Below are 22,901 nucleotides of genomic sequence, written 5' to 3' on the forward strand. Positions count from 1 at the left end.
GTGTTTATAATTGAATTTTTAAAAATTCTTTTTGTAAACCACCCTTGGTATTAGGACTGAAATGCAGTATAAAATATTTGTAATAAAATCAAATTTAAAAAAAGACTCAACTGATGTGCTGAATTTACAAAGAAGGCATGTGTAAATCAATCTATATTAAGCAAAAGTGTTTATGTAGGACTACTTAAGCACACAGTTAGCGCTTGGCTAGATCCAAAGCCTGCTCTACCATGAGGCAGAGCGAGGCAGCTGATTCTGGGGGCACAGAGGGACCGCAAGATGCTGGGCGAAGAGAAGCTCACCTCTCTTTGCCTGCCCTCCTCTCCTATGGTATTTTGCTGCCCTCAGGTGCAGTAGCCGCAGCTGGCAATGAAGTAAGATTCAATGGCCAGTCTGGGCAGCTTCTGTGCAGGGTCAGGGTGGAGGGCACCATCTTGTCCTCTGCCTCAGGCAGCAAAGTATCTTGGGCCTGACTTGATCACCAAGGCACACCTAGTTCAGTCTTCCCTAACCTGAGACCATCCAGATGTTTTAGACTTTAGGACCCCGTCAACATAGCCAATGGTCAGGAATCCTGTGAGTTCTAGTCCAAATCATCTGGATGGCACCATCCAGCTCAAGAAGGCTGGCCTAGTCCAACATGGTTTGCAAGAAGTTCAGCAACTGGCGGACAGTCCATGGCCCCCAGTCTACTTTCTGCCCCCCAGTTGCGCCTGCCCTCCACATACACACTCTAAAGCAGTGGTTGGCAACCTTCCTGGGCCCATCTCCGTGCCCCTGCTTTCTGGATTCCCACTTTTCTTGACCCCCATTTCCTCCTCCTCCCTACTCGGGGTTTCCTTCCCCTGACGCCTCTTTCCATATTCCTTCCCCGCTACCTCTGTCCCCCACTACCTCCATTGCTCCACCCCCAGGGCTGGCCCTACCATGAGGAAGAGTAAATTAGATGCCTCAGGCAGCAGATGCTGGGAGGTGTTGGAGGAGAGACCTGCATGCCATGCGGCCTGCTCTGTGCGTCCTAAGTTAGCCTCCTGCCTTCAGGAGAGCGGAGTACATGGAATGGGAGCGCCCTCTTGTCCTTCGCCTCAGGCGGCAAAAGGTCTTGGGGCAGCCCTGCTCACTCCTGCCACACTCACCTCAGCAGCGAGGAAGAAGGAGTCGGCATCTCGGGAGCAAGTCTCCTGCTCTGGTGACTTCCTGCTTCGTAGTGCTGAGCACAGCAGGAGGCAGCAGCAGCAGCAGGAGTGGGGGTGGTGGGCAGCAGGGGTCCTGGCGGGTGCCAGGACCTCTACCCCAGCTCTGCGGGCTGGAGAAAGACAGCTTCTCCTGTGAGCTTTTGATGACAGGCAGGCGGGCACTCGAGGAACAGGCCCTCCACAGCCATGGGGACCTGGGGTCCTAGCACGTCCGGTTTGCTTGCTGGTGAAAACCTTGCTAGCAGCAGGTTTAAAATGTTTTTATAATGGTGCAGATTAACTTGCGGGGCTTTTGGAGGCAAGAGGCAAGATAAAAGTTCAAGAAAATGAGGCGGAAACAGATGCCATCAGGAAAATTTAGAGGGCTGTCCTACAACCAGGAGCATGACACAGGGAACAGAAGAAGAGCCCTGCTGGATCAGACCAAGGGTCCATATAGCCCAGCATTCTCTGTTCACACAGTGACCAACCAGCTGCCATGGGAAACCACAAACAGGACCCAAGTGCAACAGCACCCTCCCGGTCCCCAGCAACTGGTGAACACAGGCTCGCTGCTGCTGATGCTGGAGGGAGGATACAGCCATCAAGACTAGCAGGCATCGACAGCTTTCTCCTCCAGGAATACTCCTCTCCTACACACACACACCAGTTTATCCTTCAAACATGTACATCAGTCTGCCCCAAATTGGCGTCCTCCAGATGTGTTGCACTACAACTTCCAGCATCCTGCAGACCAGATGTGTTGGACTGCATCTGGAGGGCATCAGGTTGGGGAAGGGTGATGTACAGTAAAAGCGAAGACAAACAGCCTTGGAGCTTCTCTGGTGGAGCTTCTACAGCTCCTGCCTTTGCCTCCCACAGAGGAACAAGCTCAGGAAAAGGGGACTCACCACCACAAATCCTCCTCTCAAGACAAAGGATGGTGACTCCTCCATGCCGGCCTCTAAGCACACAACATTCTTACTGGCAAGTTGAGCAGAACGTATTCAAAACAGACTTCCTTTATTGTGCTCTGTCTAAACAGTGGCAGCTTTACTTGGAGGTGTTTCTGTCGGCAGCGGCGGCACCGACATGAGGTAGCCGTTGTGAACAGACGTAACAGGAATCTTAAAAAAACATCGAAGGAGTTCTCTGGTCCTCAGGAACCTTCTTCTGCAGAGGAGAAGCAGCATCGTTTTCTGCCACTAAGTTCCTTCTTGGGTCCACAGGAGTTCGCCAGCACTGCTTGCGACTCCTGCTCCAACCTCTTTGTTTAAAACATTGAAGTGGGGTGTGTGTGTGCGCGCGCGCGCACGTGCATGCATGTGTCACACAGTTTAGGTTGGAAGAGTCTGCAGGAGTCTCTTTAGCTTGACAGAGTCAGTGGCTTTCCAGGAGTTCGAAAAAAGCCAGGCCTGAACAAGTCCCCGAGAGAGACGTTTCTTGGAAGAAAGTACTTGTGGGAAGCAGCTGCCTCCCAAACGGGCAGGAATATGTGCCCCAGTGGAGCGAAGCTTCAGCAGCCAGCAGGAGAGGGAGAAAAGTAGTAGACCGCAAGGAGGATGAAGTAAACCATCACCAGCACAGTTCCTGGGGCAGGAGCAAACAGAGAGCACATCAACATTAAAGGTGGAAGGGACTTCAAAGAGGGACTGCAATGTGACACTGCTGAACTACAATATATCAAGAGGTTCAATTCTGTCACCTGTGGCTTGAATCAGGATAAAGGTTTGTGTTTTTTTAAATTGCACCATATGTGTTGATTAGCTTACCAACGCCAAGATGTCTGCGTTATCATCAGCAACTGTTCAGTGAACAGCCACTGTTAACAATGCAATCGTCACTGCCTGTATTTTCTCATTTCATTTTCCTCTGACCTCACGGTTTGCTACCCCCTCCCTAAACCACGTGAATATGATTATATGTTGGCTGGGCGTGATGCAAGTTGGAGTCCAACACATCTGGAAGGCACCAGGTTGGGGAAGACTGACATAACCTCAGCAGGCAGCATTGGAACCCAGCTCTAGAAATCTGAGCCCCGTTACCTTGGAAATAGTCGCATTTGCCGTCCATGAAGATGTAATTAATGAGGACCACGCTGAATATACTGGCGTAGACATGGAGGTCACTGAAGACCAGGATGAAATCCGTGGGCTGCAGAGAGGAAGAAGGACCAAGTGAGGCAACGGACAATAACAGTGCTGGAGGTTTAGAGAAAATGATCACTAGAAGGCCTCTTCTCACTCTTAGAACTCCACATTTAAAAAACCCTATCCTTTCCGGGGAAGATTTGTCAGTTGAGTTCTCCATGCCAAATTTGTCTGACCATCTGCCGATGTCAAATGTTATTTATCTGGCCTGCACAATTTTCACATACTCCACAAACTGTGGTGAAATAAACGTCAGGGCAACATTAACTCAGCTACCGCCCAGTTGCCCTATCTGTGATAGCCCCAAGCTCACAGAACTCTCCCCACAGGGACGTTCACCTGGTGCTGGCCGACCTGGTCATCTTTTTGGTGCCCGGAAAAGATGTACTTCTTTGCCCAGGCATCTGGACAAGAGTTATGGCCCACCACTTGCGAGCTGCTTTTGTGATGCTCATTCCAGGCCCTAGGCGTCCCAGGCTTTCTGCAGGCATACTGGGGACCGCCAGGGCCGACATGCAACCCCCTGCCCCTGGCAGAACTCCTCTCCACCGGTGGCGGGGCAGTTCTCCCCTCCCCCATCCTATCCACTTCTAGGCAGAGGATCTGGGAATAAAGATTGCTCCGGGACAAATTAACATCAAGAGGCAGCTACTTCAAGAGAGACCACACACCATCCCTATGTATATGAACTGAAGGTGCTGGTGTTGACCTACAAAGCCCTGAACGACTTGGGGCCCCGGTATACGAGGCAACGCCTCTCCCTGGGCCAGCCTGCCTATGCCCTTAGATCTGGGGACCCTTTCCTGCCATTGCTACACTCGTTAAGTTTTACAAAACCTTCTCCTTTCCTATGCCAGAGCGTTCATGGGCAGGCTCTATTCACAGCTCTAATTAAGTCCATTCTCCTTAGTTTTTCCTTCTTTCCTTTCCCATTTTACCACCACCATCTCCTTTCCTAATCCATTCTCATGTCTTCTCTTTTGGCCTTTCTGGTTTTGTACATTTTATGCCACAGCTTAGCCACTGCATGCACTAGTCATTGTATACATTGTCCTCTTCTGTGTATACACTGCTCCTTTACATTCCATTTATAAATTGGAATTTCATATCTGGGGTCTCCATCGTGATGCCTACGGGCACCAGGCTTGTGGACACCTCTCTTGGCCCCGCCAGGTTTCCTGCCCCTCATGTTTATTTTATTTAACAAAAAATTAACTGGGAGGCTGGCATGCTGCAACGAAAGCGCTGCCCTCAAGCACCATCTTTATTTGGGTTCAAGAGACTGGTTTTGTGTTCTAGAGCTCAGACCACACCTCTGCCTTGTTCTTAGGTTCTTGGGCAAGTTATTTTTCTTTTAGTCTCAGTTTGCCTTCTGGGAAATAGGTGCTTTGTGATCGGCCATGCCTACCATGGCTGCCATTTTGTGAGGGTGCCCACAACACTCCCCCAAAACTCCAAATGGGCCCATTAATCCAAAAAGGTTGGGGACCCTTCTTGTATGCCATGTTTTCAATACTCTTACATGATTTACTGCTGAGCTTATATGCTTTCACCATTTATATGCTGCAATTCCAGTACATTTCTCTAATCCGTTTTACAAGCTATATATAAATATATGACTATGCTGGCAGGGAATTATGGGTGTTCGAGTCCAATGCATCTGGAGGGCGACGTTCTCTGTGGACCCTGCTTGGAAGTGTTAATTTGTTCCTTGTGGCCTACTAGCCATTCTCTTGGGGCACGTTCACAAGCCCCGGCACACATTTAGGCTGCAATCCTATGTATGCTTAGACAGAAAAAATCCAGTGATTCCCACCATTCCCCAGCCAGCATGGCTGGCAGCAGCATGCTGGGAGCGATAGGACTTTTTTCTGTCCAAACATGCATAGGGTTGTGCCAATGCACACAGGGAATTTTAAACTCTTTTAGCTACATCCACTTACCATTGACCTTGGAACATTCCCTGATGTTTCTCTATCAACTCTACTTGGTTCATATGATCTTATTTATCTATTGCTGCCTTGGGCATTTTTTATGGAAAGGCAGGGTATAAACAGCGGTGTAGCGGAGGCCGGGCTCGCAGGGACGCAGCCCCGGCACTTTTTCATTAGCAGGGACTCTGATGTCATCTGCCACCCCCCTCGGAATTCCCTGTTCCCTCTGAGCTTAGCTGCAATCCTCACTGTAGCTGTGGGGGGAATGAATTTCCCAAGCCACAATATGTTGTTCCATGTTGGAATGCAAAGTATTTGGGGTGACTTGGTCTGGAATGGGCAATTGAGACCTATTGGCTTTACCAAAGATGTGCCCCTGGTGGAGATGAACACACCTAGAACTGGCTTGTTGATAGGGATCGACACAGCTGCCTGCAATTTTCGGACTGCCCTTGGAGACTGTCACAATGAGCTCCATCATTTCCACACTTACCACTACACCACTCTGTGTGTGTGTGTGTGGTTCAATCCAGCTGGGTGTGTGGACATTTCTATTGGAGGGGGGGAGATATAATGAAGGAGCTCAGGGCAGGCTGATGGGCAACGCTGGGGCGCTAGGGGCGTGCAGGGGGCTGTTTGACAGAGAAGGGATCTGTCCATGAGGGCTGAGTTGAGAGGGTGAAGCTTCCGTAGACGATATCTTCGAAATCTAAAACGTTTGTGTGTGAGTGAATGGGTGGAAAAGATTTTAATGCCCCTGCCTTTTTCTCTCAGAGGTCCGATGGAAACCCCCCGCCTTCCTCTCAGCTGCACTGTTTCTGGATCCCCGTTGAAGGCTATGCATCTGGCAAGGTTGTGCAACCTGAGAAGGGGCTGTGAGGGGGCGTGGCTGTGGCTGTGACTGTCACAAAGGGGCCCTGCACTTCTGGATTTGCCACTACACTATTGGGTATAAATGTAACCAAAACAATACCATAAATCAATAAATACTGGGAAGGAAGAGCCTTGATCTCACCAGGGCCGGGTAACTCTCACCCTCGTGAATGTAGAAGCAAAGAGGTTAGAGTGAGTTTAGGGTTTGCGATCAAGTTCTCCATCATGTAAAAAAAAAAAGGAACCCACGGTCCCTCTGCTTATATCAAGACTGATCCAGGTCTACTTCTGTTCAGAAACTGAGGCTGCAACCCCACGCCTGCTCATGTGGGAGTAAGTCCTACTGAACTCAGTAGGTCTTACTTCTGAGTAGACCTATATAGGATTTCTCTGTTAGTGTGGCTACCCTGCACATCCCAGAAGTAGTGCATGAAGCAAGGGCACGGTCTTATGCATGGTGAGCTGGAAAACCGTCCTCCAGCTCTGAGCATGGCGGGCTAGGGCATGCTGGAGCTGGAAGACTGTTTTCTGTCTCAACGTGCAAAGGATTGTGCCCCACGTCTGCCACAAATGTCTTACTGCAGTGCTCTGGACAGAGCGTCGGAAGAATGGGTCACATTTCCTAGGGACTAGGGGAGGGGGCATGTGCCTGCTACAAAGGGCAGAGAATTCTTCTTGTCCAGCCCCCGCCTCCCCGGTCCTCCCGGGACTTACAGAGAAGATTGTGAATAGCACAAGGATGGGGATCTGGAGCATGCAGACCTGGACAGCGATGCAGTTCCCGATCTCGATGCTAGAACACAGAACAGATGGACGGGGCGGTGAAGGAGGCACAGAGGCAGAAGTGCAGGCAGCCGGCATAGCTACGCTTCCCACCTTCCAGGAACAGCAGGCGCGGGCTGCACAAAAACCGGACGCCATTCCAGACACACCCAACCACCGCGGCGCCCTCATTCACCCCGGGATGTGTGGCGCTCGGGGTGGGGAGTAGCCAGCACCGTGCAAGCCCAGGGCTGCGCGGAAAGATCCCGTGGCAGCTGGACCGAGCAGCTGCCCACAGTCCTGCGAGGGGGCCACGGCTCCGTGGCAGAGCCCCCGCTGGGCCTGCAGAAGGCCTCAAGGCCAGTCCCAGCAGCTGCTCCAGGTAGGGCTGGGGAATAATCCTGCCGGAAACCCCGGAGAGCCACAGCTGCCAGGCAGCGTCGACAGCACTGAGCCAGGTGGGCCGAGGTGCACGGCCGCTTCGCTTCCACTCCCCCACACTGAAGCTGGACACTGGACACCCACAGTTTAGGGCATGTGACAGAGGAACAGACCAGAGTGCCCGAGGCCTTTCGAGAACACAAGGAAGAGCCACACGGAAAGGGCCCTGAAAGCCGGGCTCGGGCCAACCCACCTCAAGCTGAGATTGTTCTGCAGGGCAAACTGGATGCCATTGACGATCTCGGGGATCTCGGGCACCATGGCCAGCACCGTCACGCCTATGAAATACTGAGACACGGAGGGCTCGGTTCATAGCAGGCAGCAGGAGCTGGTGGCTCTGACGTTAGTGGGGCAGCGAACCCTTGGAGAGCTCCTTTGGAGTTCTGACCGAAACCCAGAGTGGATTGGCCACCCCACTGACATCTGAGCCACCAGCCTCCACTGATAGCAGATGTGCACAAACTCGGGCTCCATGGGCCAGACCCGGCCTGCCTGAAATCCGGCCCTCCAAGGGCGCCCAGAGGGCCGTGCCCCCTTCCCTTGGCCAGGCCCCTTTCCCCCCAACTACCAACCATTTCGGGGTTCCCTTCCCTTTGCACATTCCTCCCCCATTCTAGAAGACCGAAATGCCTCTCCTAAGGCTTCGTGAATGGCAAGACAAGCGCTACACTGAAATATGCTGGCATTTAGGGCCCCGTTTGCCTCTGGCCCCATGCACCCCCGGACTGTGGCCCCCAAGTGCTTCTCCACCACTGGATTCAGCCCTTGGGCTGAAACTGGTTGGACTCACTTGATTTATAGCCAGCCATCGGAGATGGGCCCTTTCTGCAGCCCCACCCTGGGGCTGGGCTAGGTAGCTGTGTGCAGCACAGCGGCCCTGGTGGGCGCCACTTCCTTCCAAGTGGCGGCACGTAGTTGGACGTTCACTAGGTATGAGCGGAAGTAATTGGAACAACTGCTGCAGCAGTCCCAGGGCACAATCCAGGGCGGCTGGAGCACGGAGGGAATTCTCTGCTCCATGCTCCGGCTGCCAGCAGTTTTGGCCAGATGCACCATTTTGTGAGTCTAGCTGGAGACTTGGGAGCAGGGGAGGGAGGGGGGAGGCTGCGTGGCGCATAGAACGCTTCACAAAGGGGCTTTCGTGGTCTCCGCCCTGCCCCGGGACCGCCCCATTTTCACCCCTTCCACGCTCTGTTTCTGAGTGAGGAAACGGGGAAGAACTGCGCCAGCTACGAGGGGGTAGGGAGCACAGTTTCTGGGAACCGAAAAATCCTACGGCCCTCTACAAGCGTCCTGCAGCCATGGGACTGCTCCCTCAGTCACTTTTCGGTAGCTGTTCCTCCCCAGCCCTCCAAAGCGGCAGCCTCTTCGCTAGGCATGCGAGTCCTGCGAGCAGTCAGGCAAGGGCCTGTCAGACAGCCCACCACACCGACCCTCAGACTCCTCTGGGGCTCCTGGGACAGGCTGGCCTATGGGAACGTCTGAGCACCCCCCCAGCGTGCTCAGCAGCCCCTCTGCAGGCTTCCACATCAGGGGCCGGCCACTTCTGGGGCCCCGTACCTGAGACACCGGCGAGTTCTTCAGGATGGGGCTGATGTGCTCCGTGGCCAGGTCAGCGCAGGCAGACATGCAGAGGGTGGCCACCAGCAGGATGACCATGGCCCTCCAGCGGGACCAGTGGACCACCGCGCAGTGCTGGTGGCCGGGCACTGGGGAGAAGAGGACAAGCCTGTTCACAGGCAAACAACACCAAACCAGGGCCTGGCAACAACCCAGCTTGCCCTGACCCCAAACCCCACCCATCCTGGGGTCCTGTTATGCTTGGGCCCATGAGGGCCAAGCCCTGAACCTATTTCCCACAGGCCCCGGATCTATTCCACAGAGCCATACATGTCCATCAGTGCCAACTGAAGGTTCGCCCCACACTTAATTGCCACACAGGGGGCGATTTTCAGAGGGGACTCTGCAAGGCAATTAATGTTAGAGAACAGCTTGTTCTCTTGGTCGGGATGGTCTGGGGCAGGGTGCAAATTAATTGAAGAATTTATTCTGCTTTAGATGGTTGGGATGAGAAACAGAACTGGTTGACTTTGTCTTCTGTGGAATTTAAATACATCGTAATAATTACCTCTAGCTATTTATTTATGAATTATAAATCAGCATAGGCAGATTTTATGCCAATTTTTGTCCCCAAATCTTTTATGTGCCCCCTGACACCAATCACATTAAGGGGATGACTGGTATCCTGCAAGTCTGGGAAGAGAGTAGAAAGACCCCAGCCCCAAAGGCCTTTCCTCCGTGTCGGAGAGGCGGCCTCGCTGCGCCAGCCAAAGGCAGGATCCCCTTGCCTGGGATGCACGTTGCGCCTCCTTGCGAGAAAGAAGCCTGGGACTAAAGCTGCTCTTTCGGTTCGGACACACGTCCCACCCTCAAACCTCCCACCCAGGAGCAGACTTACTGTGGCAATCGCTGATGTGAATGTCATAGATGTGCGAGTGCGTCTTCAGGGTGAAGATGAGCCCGATGAGATACGCCACGGGAAGCAGCAGCGACACCGTGTACACCAGGGGTCTGCCAGGCACAAAGCGTTGGAAGGATAAGAAGCCCCAAGAGGAGTTTCCATCCCATCCCGTCCCATCCCCGCCCGGCCACCCACCCACCCGGGTAACAGAAACTCCTGAAGCCAAGCCCCAAACCGGAAGGCAGGCGTGCCGAACCCCTTTCGGCTGGAGAGGTGAATTCCATTTCAGGGGCCACATTCCAGTGGTGGGCGGGGCCGAAGGCAAAAGGGGCAGGGCCAAAAATACCAGTGTATTTTACCGTAAAGCTCTTACTGTCCATAACTAACCCTGAGGAGAGGCACTTCACCCGCACAGAAGCAGGGGGGAAATGGAAAAAGCTGGGAAAGCTCCAAGGATTGCTGGCTGGGGGGACGGGGGTGTGGCCATCTGGGGAACCTCAGAAGGCCAGATGCGACCCCCAGTCCTGAGGTTCCCCACCCCTGCACAACCTTTGTAACCACCCCATACCAGATCGGACATATCCTGAGATGTCTGCACCAACAGACAACAGCTCTGCAAAGTTCCCAGCAGAATTTTTACATTTCTACAACTAATAGGAGAGTCCAGGGATCCCCTGCATTCAAAGCACATCCTCGTGACATTGAGCCAGGCTGCAGCTTGGCTGAAGAAACTGTGGGGACATGTATCGGCTGCTAGCTAGCTAATGCCTTGGGCCGCAGCATTTCCAACTGTCGCAAAGGTGCAGGTAAATGGCACATTAAGGGCCCCTGCATGTGACAGGCAGAGAGAGACTTTGTGGCTCCATCAGCCACAATGATGGTTGTGGCACAATCACATCAGCCCTCCTTCAGCTCTATCAGCGGTTCCCATGACCAGGGGGAGTTAAAGGAGAGACAGAGGAGAAGAAATAAAGCTAACGGCTCCTCCGAGCAGCCCATGAAACATGTGTGGCGAGTCGGCCCCCTCCCCCAAGCAACGGCTAGGAGATACTTACTCAATGTGGCTGTAGTAGAGGGTCCCGTTGTTCTCCATCTACCAAGAGATCATTTAAAACATTAGATACCGGATGTTATAAACTCAGAAGCAAGGAAACCAAAATCTTTGGAGGCATCTGAACGATTCAGCAAACCAAAGTGCATCCAAGTAAGGCAAGCCTTCCTCAACTTGGCACCCTCCAGATGTGTTGGACTACAACTCCCAGCATCCCCAGCCAAACGTTAGGAGTTGTAGTCTGACACACCTGGGGGCGCAGGTTTGGGGAGGCTGAAGCAGGGCTTCACCCATGGGTTCTTATAGGGCAAGAAAGAGAGTTTTTAACAGGGCTCTGAGTGGTTGGTTAAATCGAGTGGGAAAAGCACACATTTCTGTGCATATTTTTCAAAAGTGCACACTTCCCCCCATTTTCTAAACTGTAAACATTTGCATTTTTAAATGTGTAGTTTTTTAAAATGCACGTTTTTCAAACATCTTCGCAATATTCGTGGATCTGGTGACATTTATCGAAAACATTCTGCTGCCCATGCTTAAGTTCGGGATTGTGAACATGACATTTTCAGATGATTTGCGAACATACATGAAATTCCTGTACTTCCGCTAGTTAAATGCCAGCTCCAAGTGAAGCCTGGACCTTCCTACTCACCAAGTCGAAGTGGCAGCTCTGGCATACGTAGTGTCCAGGCGGTTCTTGGGTGAGGTTCTGACACTCGCCGCAGACCAGCCTCCCGTAGACTTTGGAGAAGAGCGTCGGAGCAAAGACACCTGGCAGAAAAGGAGCGCGAGGAAAGGTCGCCAAATAGGGTTCGACTAGTCCGCCTCTTCTGCGGCTCCCTGCCCCAGCCAGGGCCAGGCCGACCCGCTTCTCCGGGCAAAGACCAATGCACACTGCAGGGGTGCTGAACCCCCTTCATCCAAGTTCCATTTCGGTGGCGCTCTCAGGGGCTGCCTTCTGGGGAGGGTCTGCTAGCAGGGGAAGTGGGGGGAAGATCTCTCTCACACACGCATGCGTGCACACCTTACCTCCAACGGACAGGAAGAGGAGAGCAGAGCTGACCCCGGCTGACCTGCTGTTGAACTTCTGCTCTTGGTGTCGGATGCCTCCAATCACCATACACAAGCCCTTGAAGGGGAGAGGAGGAGGAGGAGATTTACTGTCCTTGCATTTGCCAGCATGGGCTTGGAAGAGACGCACAGAGCGAGCTGGAAAGGCGAGAACAGCCTCCCGCAACCGAACACCCTCCAGATGTGTTCGACTGCAACTTCCATCATCCCCAGCCAGCATAGTGGAAGTTGTAGTTCAAAACATTTGGAGGACACCCAGTTAGGCAAAACCTCGGCTAGAATGAGACCTTCCCTTCAGCTGGGCAAGAATGAGACCTTCCCTTCATAATCGAATCATCGTAATTTCCAAGATCCGCAAAGGATATTATTATTATTTTCCTTTCCAGCAAAGTCACACCATTAAGATCTGGAAAGGAGGTGTATACAAATGCGCCCAATTTGCACATGTTTATTCAAGCTGTGCATAGCAGCATGCTATGTTCTGGTTGCAAAATTCAATTCCAGAACCCGCGGCTGGTGGAAAGAGCTGCGACTGCGAAGACGACGAACGAGCCACCAAGCTGCGACAGGCCAGCGCCCGACTCACCGGGACAAAAAGGATGCAGCCCAAGAGGGTCCCGGTCAGCGCAGACTTGACGATCTCCTCGTAGCACTTGTTCTTCTCGCGGGCGCCCTTGATGAGCGCGGTGATGTAGAAGGTGAGCTCTGTGATGGAGCCGAACGTGGCGTTCACCACGGCTCCCACTGCAAAGTTACTCTGCGCCGAGATGCTGGAAGAGAATAAAGGGAAGGCGGGGGGGGCTCCCGTGAGTCAAAGTCGCTGACCCCAGCCGGCCCAGGCTAGTGAGTGATGCCCTAAGCTCTTGGGAGGAAGAGCGGGAGAAAAGGGGGATGAACACTGCTGCGCATTCAGACGCATCCCGCGTGGACAGGAGCCCTGAGCATCTTGCCAACCCTGCGTTCAAAGGTGCAGGCCAAGAGAGGTCCAGCCCCTCCTCCTCCACACAGGCTCCCCAGATGCCCCGGGTGGCAGACTTGTTTGTCTGGCTATTCAACTTAGATGCCACCGCATCTGGCAAATGCCCTTGGGACAGTTTGCAATCATCATTGTCAAAATAATAAAATATGAGACCACTGAACACATGGAAAATATTAAAGAGCCAGCAGTAGAGTTAATCATCAGAGCAACACATTAAAGATTCGGAGAGCAACCCTAGGTCCCTGGGCGAGTGTTCCAGGGACCGGAGGATGGCTCAGGACCATAGGACAGCGCTCCGGCCTCGGAAGGAGGAGTCAGGGAGATCCGCCCCCTCGCAGCCAACCCAGAAAGATCCGTGCCAGCTGTCCGAGGTCGGAAAAGCAAACTCAGAGGAGGAGGAAAGGGAGCGTTCGGGGGGGGCGGGGGGGAAGGAGACTGTAGGGGCCAGGATGCGAAATAGCCTCCTTCACATATCCTTGGAAGCGCCCTCGCTAGACAGGCTGAAAAGCCCGCCTAGTGAAGAGGAGGAACACGGGGAGGCGAAGACCACCTCTGCCGCTCCTCCTGCCTGCTGGCTTCAGCCCGTTAGGTCACAGCCATCTAGGATGCCTCCAAGTCTGAGCACCGAGGGCACCATCGATAGGACTGCGCCCTAAATGCCTGCTGGAAGAGGAAGGTCTTCGCCCGGTGTCTAAATGTATACAGGGAAGACAGCAGGTGTGTCTCCCTGGGGAGGGCACTATGGAGAAGGCTCTTTTCCTGGGAGCCACCTGTTGCAACATCGCGGATGGTGGCCCCCAAAGAACAGCCTCTGAAGAGGGTGTTAGCAATCAGGAAGGAACATGTGGGATTGCTCTAAGGAGAGCATAACGAAAGGCACACCCTACTCCAGTGCTCCCCAAACTGGTGCCCTCTCGATCTGCAGGACTACGAGTCCCATCACTCTAAGGCTGGGGATGACAGGAGTTGTAGTCCAACACATCAGGAGGGCACCAGATTGGGGAAGGCTCCTGTACTCTTTGTACCCAACACCTAGTAACAGTAGATCTCTCTTTTAGCATCTCATTCCGGACACACAGAGCTGTACACAGCCCGGAATGCAGTGAAGATGACAGAATCCTGAGAGCATCAGATTTTAAACAGTCATGTTTCCAGATCTCATGATTAAGTTAAAAAAAAAAAAACTTACCTGGCAATTGCCATGCCTATGTAGTATGAGAGGGGAATAATGGACAGCAGAGCCAAGGTGAACTTTGTCACGGAACTGGTGTAATAGTTATGTTTATCTGAGTAGCCCAGAACTAGTGTCACAATAACCAAGGGAAGCAGATCTGAGTGGAGGCAGTTAAAGAAAATAGGCATAAGTGTTTTCCTAGAAGTTCACTTTATTGCGGCGGAGGGTTTTTTGTTGGGGAACAGCCTACGTCTCCTTTGGACAGATGGAAGTGAATCAAAGTGGTGCTTGAAACGCACAGATCAGCTGAGACCGCAACGGAAGCTGGGCTGCAAATCCTCTGCGCTCATAGTGGACGAATGCAGAATTCGGTCATGGAAAGTTCAGACACTCTGAGCATCAACGGTCCCATTTTAACAAAGTGGGCTGCTAGCCTGAGCTTCAAAACATACGGACCACGTCTGGCGAAGTCTTAGAAGCCAGAGACGGGGCTGTGCCAAGGGCCTGATCCATGCCAAGCCTCCTCTGGAAACCTGGTTTTGGACACTCTTTTCTCTACTGTAAAAAGACGAGTTCTCTAAGCATCTGCAGAGTACTTGCCCCCCCTCAACCTCAAACCTGTATCGTCTCCGGCATTGCCTTCAAGCTGGCTTCAGCCCCCGCCCTCTTGTTTTGGACATCCTCCTGGGATTCAGCTCAGTTCGGGCGTTGCTGGCTGGCCCTCACTACGGGTCGCAGAAAAATAACCCAGCAGCCAATACACAAACATGATCCAATAGGCCATTCAGATCAAACTGAGTTAGGTTGTAGGACTGCACATTAATGGCAGGCGTATTTGTTTGGACGAAGGTGTAATGGCATTCTGTGGTTCTCGCTCTCCTGAGAGGCACCTGGTCATCAATGTGGCCCCCTCAAAAGCAGAACCCACAGCAAAAGGGATACTGACAGCAAAGACGTTGATCCCATCCACAGCGTATTTGTAATAATAAGCGTTCACAGCACGGTAGCAGCAAAGGACCACTTCAGCGTCCAGGGGCACCTCGGTCTGGAGTGGGAAGGAAAAAAACACCAACCAGCTATCATTAGTTCTCCCTTTCCCAACCTGGCGCTCTCCAGACGTGCTGGACGACAACTCCCACAATCCCCCAGCTGTGCTGGCTGGGGGATTGTGGGAGTTGTCGTCCAGCACGTCTGGAGAGCGCCAGGTTGGGGAAAGCTGCATTAGTCACTCAGCTCTGGCGCCTGCCTGGCCCGCCAACGTTGTGTTCCTTTCGGCACCTCCTGAAGACGCTGGTATTTTGAGAGGCCTTCCTTGTGTGACCAGCTGTGGGTTACTAAATTTGGCCTTATTGGAATTTGTCTTTTTAAAATGTTTTAACTGTTTAACCTGGTGATTTATCCTTTTATTTTGCTGCTCAAGGCTCCACAATCTTTTGATGTGGAGCGATATATAAATATTGGAAAGAGGGAAAGAGGGGGAAAGGGGGAAAGGAGGGGAAAGGAAAGGAGGGGAAAGGAAAGGAAAACTCTACAGTTAACATTCTTCTTGATGTATCTACCAGGTACATCAATACGAGATCTGTTACTAGTATTGCCTTCCTTCACAATCCCCAAAGGAAAAATAAATACATAGATGCATGTAGATCTACGTGATTTTAGCAGCAGGCCCACCCACAGAAGCACAACTGCCGCATTTTGGACCCAGGTACCATCTTCTCCCCCGGACTGAGTTTAAATTCAGCTTTCGGCCCAAACCAGTTTTGTGCAGCACTGATTGCAACGGCTGCAAATGACGGCCAGCCAAAGCCACCACTGCGCCTCCGCAGAGCACGGCTGTGCACCACACTAATGGGGCAACCCTCAAGTCAGTCACAAAGCAACCTTCCCCCTGCCCCAAACTTTTTTAAACGTTTAAAAAGCAGTGACGTAATAAAGAGCTAAATATTTCATTAGAAGGGGTAGGGGGGGAGGAGATCACAAAGATTAACTAAAGCGGACTGCTTGCCAGAATCAACCCGGACGGCTGTGGGAGGGGAAAGAGCATTCAGTCCAGAAGCTCTATGTTTTGTATCGCAAGAGTGAAGGGGGTGAGGGGGAGAGGAGAAGAGCTGACCAGGAAAACCCACACCTGCTCCTCTTCAAAGGTCCTCATGTACACAGCCTCAGATCTTTCTCAAAATGTCCTACACATCCTATTTATTTATTGTATTTATATCCCGCCTTCTTTTCCTCTTGCAAAGAACCCGAGGCAGCCTACACGGTCCCCCTCCTCTCCATTTCTATCCTCACAACAACCCTGTAAGGTAAGCTAGGCTAGGCTGACAGTCAGTGACTGACCCGAAGTCACCCAGTGAGCTTCAATGTCAAGTGGGGACTCAAACCCGGATCCCCCGAGTCCCAGTCCAACTTTCTAACCCCGACACCACACTGGCTCTCTTAAAGGTCCTCTTCCCTTCTCCTCCTCACCCATTTTGCCGGTGGGGTCAGCAGAGGTTAAGAATATAAGAGCAACCTGGCTGGATCAGACCAGGGGGTTAGCCAACCCAGCATCCCGTTTTATCCCACAGTGGCCAACCAGAGGCCCTTTCGTATGTAGACAAATTCATGGCGGATAAGGCTACCAATGGCTACTGGGGACGGCTATTGTATGTGTGTGCATACGGGCAATTTTCATTAATTTGTTTTTAAAAGCTTGCCTTTGCCCCTTTCCACAGTTTGAGGTGTGCTAGTGGTGAATCATGCAAATGGGGCTGAGAGGACAAAAAGAGGATGGGTGTCAAAGGACTAGTATATGTAATAGCCAGGAGATTATGAACTGGATGGAGGCATACAGAGGTGGCCAGCCACCACTACCACAGCTTTTGCGTACCGATTCCAGCCTTTTCCTGCAATAAAATGTTGCAGTGCATTCTCACCACCCAACAGGAGAGCTCTTGTTCAGGGTTCTAGGAAGCCAGCAATGTCCTCCTCTCATACTCCATTCATTACTCTCCCCTCCCCCCCCCAATTTTCCTTTTCAAACAAACATTCTGTGGTAACTCAACACAGTCTGTCTTTGTCGGGTTCTCCCTCCCCCACCCCACCCCCAGGTTCTTTTTAAATATACTTTTTGTATTTCTGCAAACTTGGGGGTTCCCCATTTCACAGTAGCCCCATTTTGCTTCCAAACCCACCGACACTCACCAGCTGCATTTGCTATTACAGCGATGAGCTTTCAGCTCATGGACAATCTGTAAACCTAGAACCAGACACACACCACCAAAAGTTACTTGGCAACAAGATCTTAACAGATTGATGGTGACGGAGCCAGGAACATCTGAAGCAGAGCAGCTCCGACAAATTCTTGCTGCAGCCCTCTTTTGCAGCCATTCCTCCATGCAACTCCTGACCCCCCCCGCCTGCTTTCTTACCTTCCGTAGGCGCTGTATATGGACATGCTCTGGGGGCAGGAGCAAGACCTTGGTGATTGTGCGGGCGTTCATTTTGCAGATGGGGATGATGAAGACGAGGAGCCAGCAGACAAAGCAGACCAGGCCGTGGGCGAGGAAGAGGACCGGGTAGCCCAGGAGGAACCAGATGTAGGTGTGGACGCAGCGCTGGTAGAGGGGAAAAGATGAGCGGCATCAGTGCGCAAGGGGCAGCGCTTCGGTGTGGCAGATGGGAATCTCGCAGCACCTGTGACCCTGAAGGCACGCGTGGCTTCAGAACAGCTTATATCCACCTTGTCAGCAGTTTTAATAAGAGCTGATATTTTTATGTTTTATGGTGGGGTGCAGAACCCGTTTCTGGTGGGGGGCGGCTTGCTCTGCCAGACGCTCCACTGGCCGGATGATCAGTGGGTGTGGCGGTGGGGGACGCCTGGATCTCTGATCTCAGATGGGAGGGAGAGCAGCACACAGGAGAATCTCTGCTGTTATCTCCAGTCTCAGATTGGAGACAACAGTGGGGATCCCCCCCCCGGGGGGGGGGGGCTTCCTCCAGGGGGATTCACAGGCCGGACCTAGGAGCCCAGCAAGCCAGATCAGGTTTGTTGGATTAGGTCTGTGGGCTCCGCTCCATTTTATGGTCAGCCCTCTGATGGCCGTTATAAACAAAAACTGAACCATAAGTTAAGGGGATAGTGCTCCAGCTGCCCAATCTCTACTTCTTTTGTTTTTTAAGCTTGACCCCACCTCCCATGAAGTTTCTAGTCCTCATGGTAGCAAAGGGAAAGCTCAGAAGGTACAGGCAAAAATCGCAACCTTCCTTACCCACACCCTCTAAAATTTTTGTTTTTAATTTGTTCTCTGAAGCAGTGCATCCTCGCCTAGGGATGCCATGGGGAAGAATCAGCTCAGAACATAGGAAGCTGCCTTATACAGTCAGACCCTTGGTCCCCCTGCCTCAGTTCCATCTGCTCTGATTGGTGGTGGCTCCCCAGAGCTTCAGGCAGGAGTCTTTCCTAGCCCTACCAGGAGGTGCCGGGGATCGAACCTGGGACCTTCTACATGCAAAGCGGGGGCTCTGCTGCTGAGCCACAGAAGGTCCCTCTGGCTTGCAGCTGGAGAGGGAAGGAGCAGCCTGGACTTCCATCCCTGAGCACAGATCTCCATACAGTTTGCAGTGTGGCGGAAGAAGAGGAGCAGTTACAAGCAGCAGAGCCCCATGAACCTGCGAGGGGCAAATTATACCATGCTGAAAAGGAAAAGCCCCGAAGGTTCTTTGTAGTGGTCAATTGCGAGGTGCAGGCGCTCATCGTGGCAGTCCCCAGAGCCACGCCCCCAAGGAGAGGCCAAACATGCAGGCAGCCATGCTGGTCCACATCAACAAGCCTGTTCAAGCTGTTTCCATCTCCACCAGGAGCAGCTCTTTTATAACGTGAACGGATCTGAACTGCCCCTTCGAGACCAAGCCGAAACAGATGAACTGCATTACAGCAGGGGCAGCTCACAACAATATATCGTGGCTGCGAAAATCCATTTCCTCCCCAGCTACTGTGAGGACTGCAGCCAAGGTGAGAAGGAACAGGGGAGTCGGGGGCAGCAGGCGACAACACTGTCCCTGCTCATCCAAAACAGAGCTATTGAGTGGTAGAGAAATTAAATGAAATATATAAATATATTTTTTAAAGTCCTGTCACTTCAACCCCGCGAGCCCTGCCTCCACTACGCCACTGGACTTGGATTCTTAGGAGCAAAACTTGCCTCCTGTCCATCTGGGCCGAGAGTAAGTTGGAACAAACTTATGGCGATAGCAGCCGGGCACCACCCTTACCCAGCGAGAGGCGCCGGTAGGACTAGCGGGCTCCTGCCGGAGGAGAAGCGGAGATGTCTCCTTTGCCTCGTTCACTTCGGCAATGATGTCGTATTTGCTGAACTTCATGTTGCAATTCTGAGCGTAAGCTTTCGTCTGTAAGGCACAAGAGATGGGAGAGAAGAGAGACCTTCCCCAGCATGCAATTTGGCCCTGCTGGCTGGGAAGGGTGAGGTTTGGCATGCGCCAGGTTGGGGATGGCCCACTTGTGGCAGGTACCAAGAAAGTACTTGCCTTATTCCCAGCCCACGACTACAGGTGGGTTCGTCCCCTCTCGGGATGCGCTACCAGCCCATGCATCCAGAGTTGTGATTAGGGATGTCAGAGAACTCCATTTCAGGGGTGGAGTTCATCGAGCTTTCCCAAGTTTGGCCCCCCGGGCTTCGTTCCAGTTCTTGCTACAGCGCCCGACTCGATCTGCAGCAAGCTGGGCCAGTTTGTGGATTTTCCAGGCATTTTGCATGGGGGGGGGGGATTCTGCAATTTGCGTAAATTTCTGAGCAATTTGCTCACATTACGGCCAAGTTTGCACAAACTACACAAATTGCAGCTGAATTTGTGTGATCTGCACAAATTCAGCTTAATTTGTGCATACTGTGGGACTCCACACCTCCCCCCCCATCCCACATGCAAAAAGTTCCCGAGGTTTAGGGAAAAGTCTGCAGCTTGGCTCGCAAATAGCAAATCGAGTTGTACACACCATGGAACTCTAACGAGCCAAAAAAAAAACTGGTTTCCCAGTGACAGACAACCCTAGCCAGGATGCCTGTTTTCCTGGGCATCGAGAAGCACTCCTGCAACAAGCCATGTGGTCGGCACCATAGAAGCATCATCCCTCAATCCCACACATCTCCTCCCCATAAGTAATGTGGAGGTCTTGAATGACATCACACCTGTGGCTCCTGATGACAGCGATGCTGCTGTAACAGCCGGGCACCGCTGAGTTGAAGCCGGCTGGGCAGCCCACCATACATGAGAAGAAGCCCGCGATGCAGCAGCTTTCCTAAATTACAGATGTGACGCAGAGCTCTTCCAGGGTCCATTTTGCTAAAGCAGGGCCAAGGAACATGCAGCCCCCCAGATGTTGTTTGACTGCCACTCCCATCAGCCATACAGCTTTTCTACACCAGGCATTTATCATCATTCTCTACTCATGGTTGTTTACAGGTTCTTTATACAACGTCGTGGCCCTCCAGTTTCACTTCTAACCAGCACTTTCGGCGAGTTTTTGCTTAGAGCAGGGAAAATGCAGTATTTAATTGTGAAAGTGAAAGACAGCCCAATTTCCTCTTGTGTATTTGTGCTCTTCCGTTATACCACAGTGCCACCTAGAGTTTATATAGTGGAACAACAGGAAATGCTCATCGTGTAGTGCTCGGATCCCAATTCTGCCATGAAACCAAAAGTAGAAAGAGCAGATTAACAGCTTCGTGTAGAGAAGCTCCTATCCAGGATGGTCAATGGTGTGGGACACTGCAGTCCAGCAAGATCTAGGGGGGCACACTTTCCCCACCCCTGCTCTAAAGCCACAAGCCTTTTTGACCAGGATGCTGGCATCTACAGCTCCACTTGGAACGACACATGTCTTTCCTGGGACTTCCAGATCCACAAACAGGAAGCCTTTTGATGTATCAAGTCTGCCAGAAGTGGCTAAAGCCACCTCGTTGTTCATTAACACTTGGAGAGTCCATATCCTAGACCTGGGATAGGCAACGTGTGGCCTAAGAATGTTTTGACCTACAACTCCCATCAGCCCTACCCAGCATAGCCAATGGTGACAGATGGGCATTGTAGGCCAAAACATGGGGGGGGCACAACTGCCCACCCCTATCCTAGATCCAAAAGGTGAGAAGAGAATCTCCTTTCTTACATTCCTCTCATGTGATTAGGGAAACCTGTAGGGCAGCCATCCTTGCCGCCCCGCCCCGCCCCCACCAGCCACACATCATAAAAATGGAACATGGTTCTTTATTCCTTTGTCACTCTGGTCCCTCCAGTCACCTCCTCCTTTGATTATCCGAAGACGCTGTATGTGTCTACGACTCTCGTGGCGCCCCCTTCCTTGTGAGTATTTTACTATAAAGACCATAGCGTAGGTGTAGCTAGCTTTTGGCTTTATTTTCAGGTACTCACTCTGCTTTCCCTCTTTCTATACTCCTTTAATAAACATCGTCTTTCAGTTTGGACCTGAGGTTTGACCGTGAGTTTCTGGAGATTCGATTCAAGAGAGGCTTCCTCTCCTCACCTGCCACTAGCTGCTTAGCTCTTCCACCTATTTATGCCTATGGGGAAGTAAGAGGGAAACCGGCTGCCCGCCCACCGTGATGGGAGGCCTCAGCTGGTTGCTGCCTTCCCTCAGACAGATAATTGGTGCGTAGCTCTGGGGCCCCCCTAGCCAGGGTTGGAGGACAAAGGAGGTGATGGCAGCATCCTACCAATCGGAACAGGAATAGGGAACCTCCATCTCATCGGCCATATGCGGCCCCCTCGGGATCCTCATCTGGCCTGCAAACTTCTTTTTCAGAGAGGAGAAAGCATTTAAAGGCAATTCTCTTCTAAATACCCTGCAAAGAATCAAACTGTGCATTTTGCAGGCACGAGACCTGCTTACTTGTGAGTAGGCATGCAGAGCCTTGGTATTTATGATGCGATACAGAGTCTTGGTATTTGTGATTTTGTAGGCATGAGACCTGCTTACTTCTCATTAGACATGCATAAGCCTTGTCCTGCTTACTTCTGAGTGGGCTTTAAAATGGTAACAACAACATTTGGCCCTGCCTACTCAGCCTTAGGCCCCACCCACAGATGGTATGTGGCCCCCAAGACTTTTCCCATTCTGCAGTTTGGCCCTCAGGCTGAAAAAAGTTCCCCACCCCTGGATCAGATAGCTCGTGCGCAACTGGCCCACCTCACAAGGCAGTTGTGGAACAGTGAATTGTTACAACAGTGCTCATGGTATGGAGAATGAGACAGAAGGAGGTATGTCGGAGTTGAAGGACTGGACACATTTCAGCTGCCAAGCAACTGTTCATTCCCTCCCCAACATCCCTGTTGCATCCCTCAAGTTACTGCATTCCGTATTACACCCTTTCCTTAACCTCCATTAATAAACAGCTGGATACCCCAGAGTACCAGACGTCAGTTAGGCAAACCAACTGAGGCAGCTCTGCATGCTTTATCCTGATCGGTGCTGCCATGCCCCCTTATTTATGTGCACACACCCCGTCCAGCCCTTACCTTCTGAATCACCTTTCCAAAAGGCCAAAGGAAGTATCCAGCGAGTTTCCAGCACAGCTTTCCTGGGGGCAGGGGTGGAAGAGAAGAAGACGGGAGATATTCCAAGTCAAACAGGCTGGATGGGATGGGACACCTACCCCCTTTTCTGCAGGGGCTAATGGCTACTCCTCAAGGGCATGTCACCATGCTGCATATGGGGTGAATCCAGGAAGGGGCGCACAGATAACCCCAGGCTTATCCTTGCAGCAAGGATAGTTTTAGTTTAGCCTCAATATTCCCGCCACTGAGGCTGCCTCCAGCCAGT

General features: G+C 52.1%; 1 protein-coding gene across 6 annotated transcripts in view; it reads right to left on the reverse strand.

Annotated features, from left to right (window-relative positions):
* Window positions 1–2,181: 2,181 nt before the first annotated feature.
* Window positions 2,182–22,901, reverse strand: part of LOC146339280 (uncharacterized) — a 41,553-nt gene continuing 20,833 nt past the window's right edge. For 2 of the 6 annotated variants that reach the window (XM_084808965.1, XM_084808963.1), the window contains 15 exons: window positions 22,598–22,659; window positions 19,322–19,456; window positions 17,479–17,664; window positions 15,011–15,113; window positions 14,084–14,225; window positions 12,502–12,685; window positions 11,874–11,973; window positions 11,497–11,615; window positions 10,852–10,889; window positions 9,794–9,906; window positions 8,896–9,044; window positions 7,529–7,623; window positions 6,895–6,925; window positions 3,221–3,329; window positions 2,182–2,765 (listed from right to left, as the gene is read on the reverse strand). In XM_084808965.1, coding sequence (XP_084665091.1) covers window positions 2,692–2,765; window positions 3,221–3,329; window positions 6,895–6,925; window positions 7,529–7,623; window positions 8,896–9,044; window positions 9,794–9,906; window positions 10,852–10,889; window positions 11,497–11,615; window positions 11,874–11,973; window positions 12,502–12,685; window positions 14,084–14,225; window positions 15,011–15,113; window positions 17,479–17,664; window positions 19,322–19,456; window positions 22,598–22,659 — 1,640 coding nt within the window. In that variant the 3' untranslated portion in view covers window positions 2,182–2,691. Of the gene's footprint in view, window positions 2,766–3,220; window positions 3,330–6,846; window positions 6,926–7,528; window positions 7,624–8,895; window positions 9,045–9,793; window positions 9,907–10,851; window positions 10,890–11,496; window positions 11,616–11,873; window positions 11,974–12,501; window positions 12,686–14,083; window positions 14,226–15,010; window positions 15,114–17,478; window positions 17,665–19,321; window positions 19,457–22,597; window positions 22,660–22,901 lie in introns of all 6 variants that reach the window. The other 4 variants (XM_084808964.1, XM_084808962.1, XR_014784215.1 and 1 more) reach the window with 2 other exon arrangements.

The sequence above is a fragment of the Heloderma suspectum genome, chromosome 7 (assembly GCF_057233095.1).
Source record: "Heloderma suspectum isolate Gila_16-S chromosome 7, 16-S_ref, whole genome shotgun sequence".
In the NCBI taxonomy this organism is placed as follows: Eukaryota; Metazoa; Chordata; class Lepidosauria; order Squamata; family Helodermatidae; genus Heloderma; species Heloderma suspectum.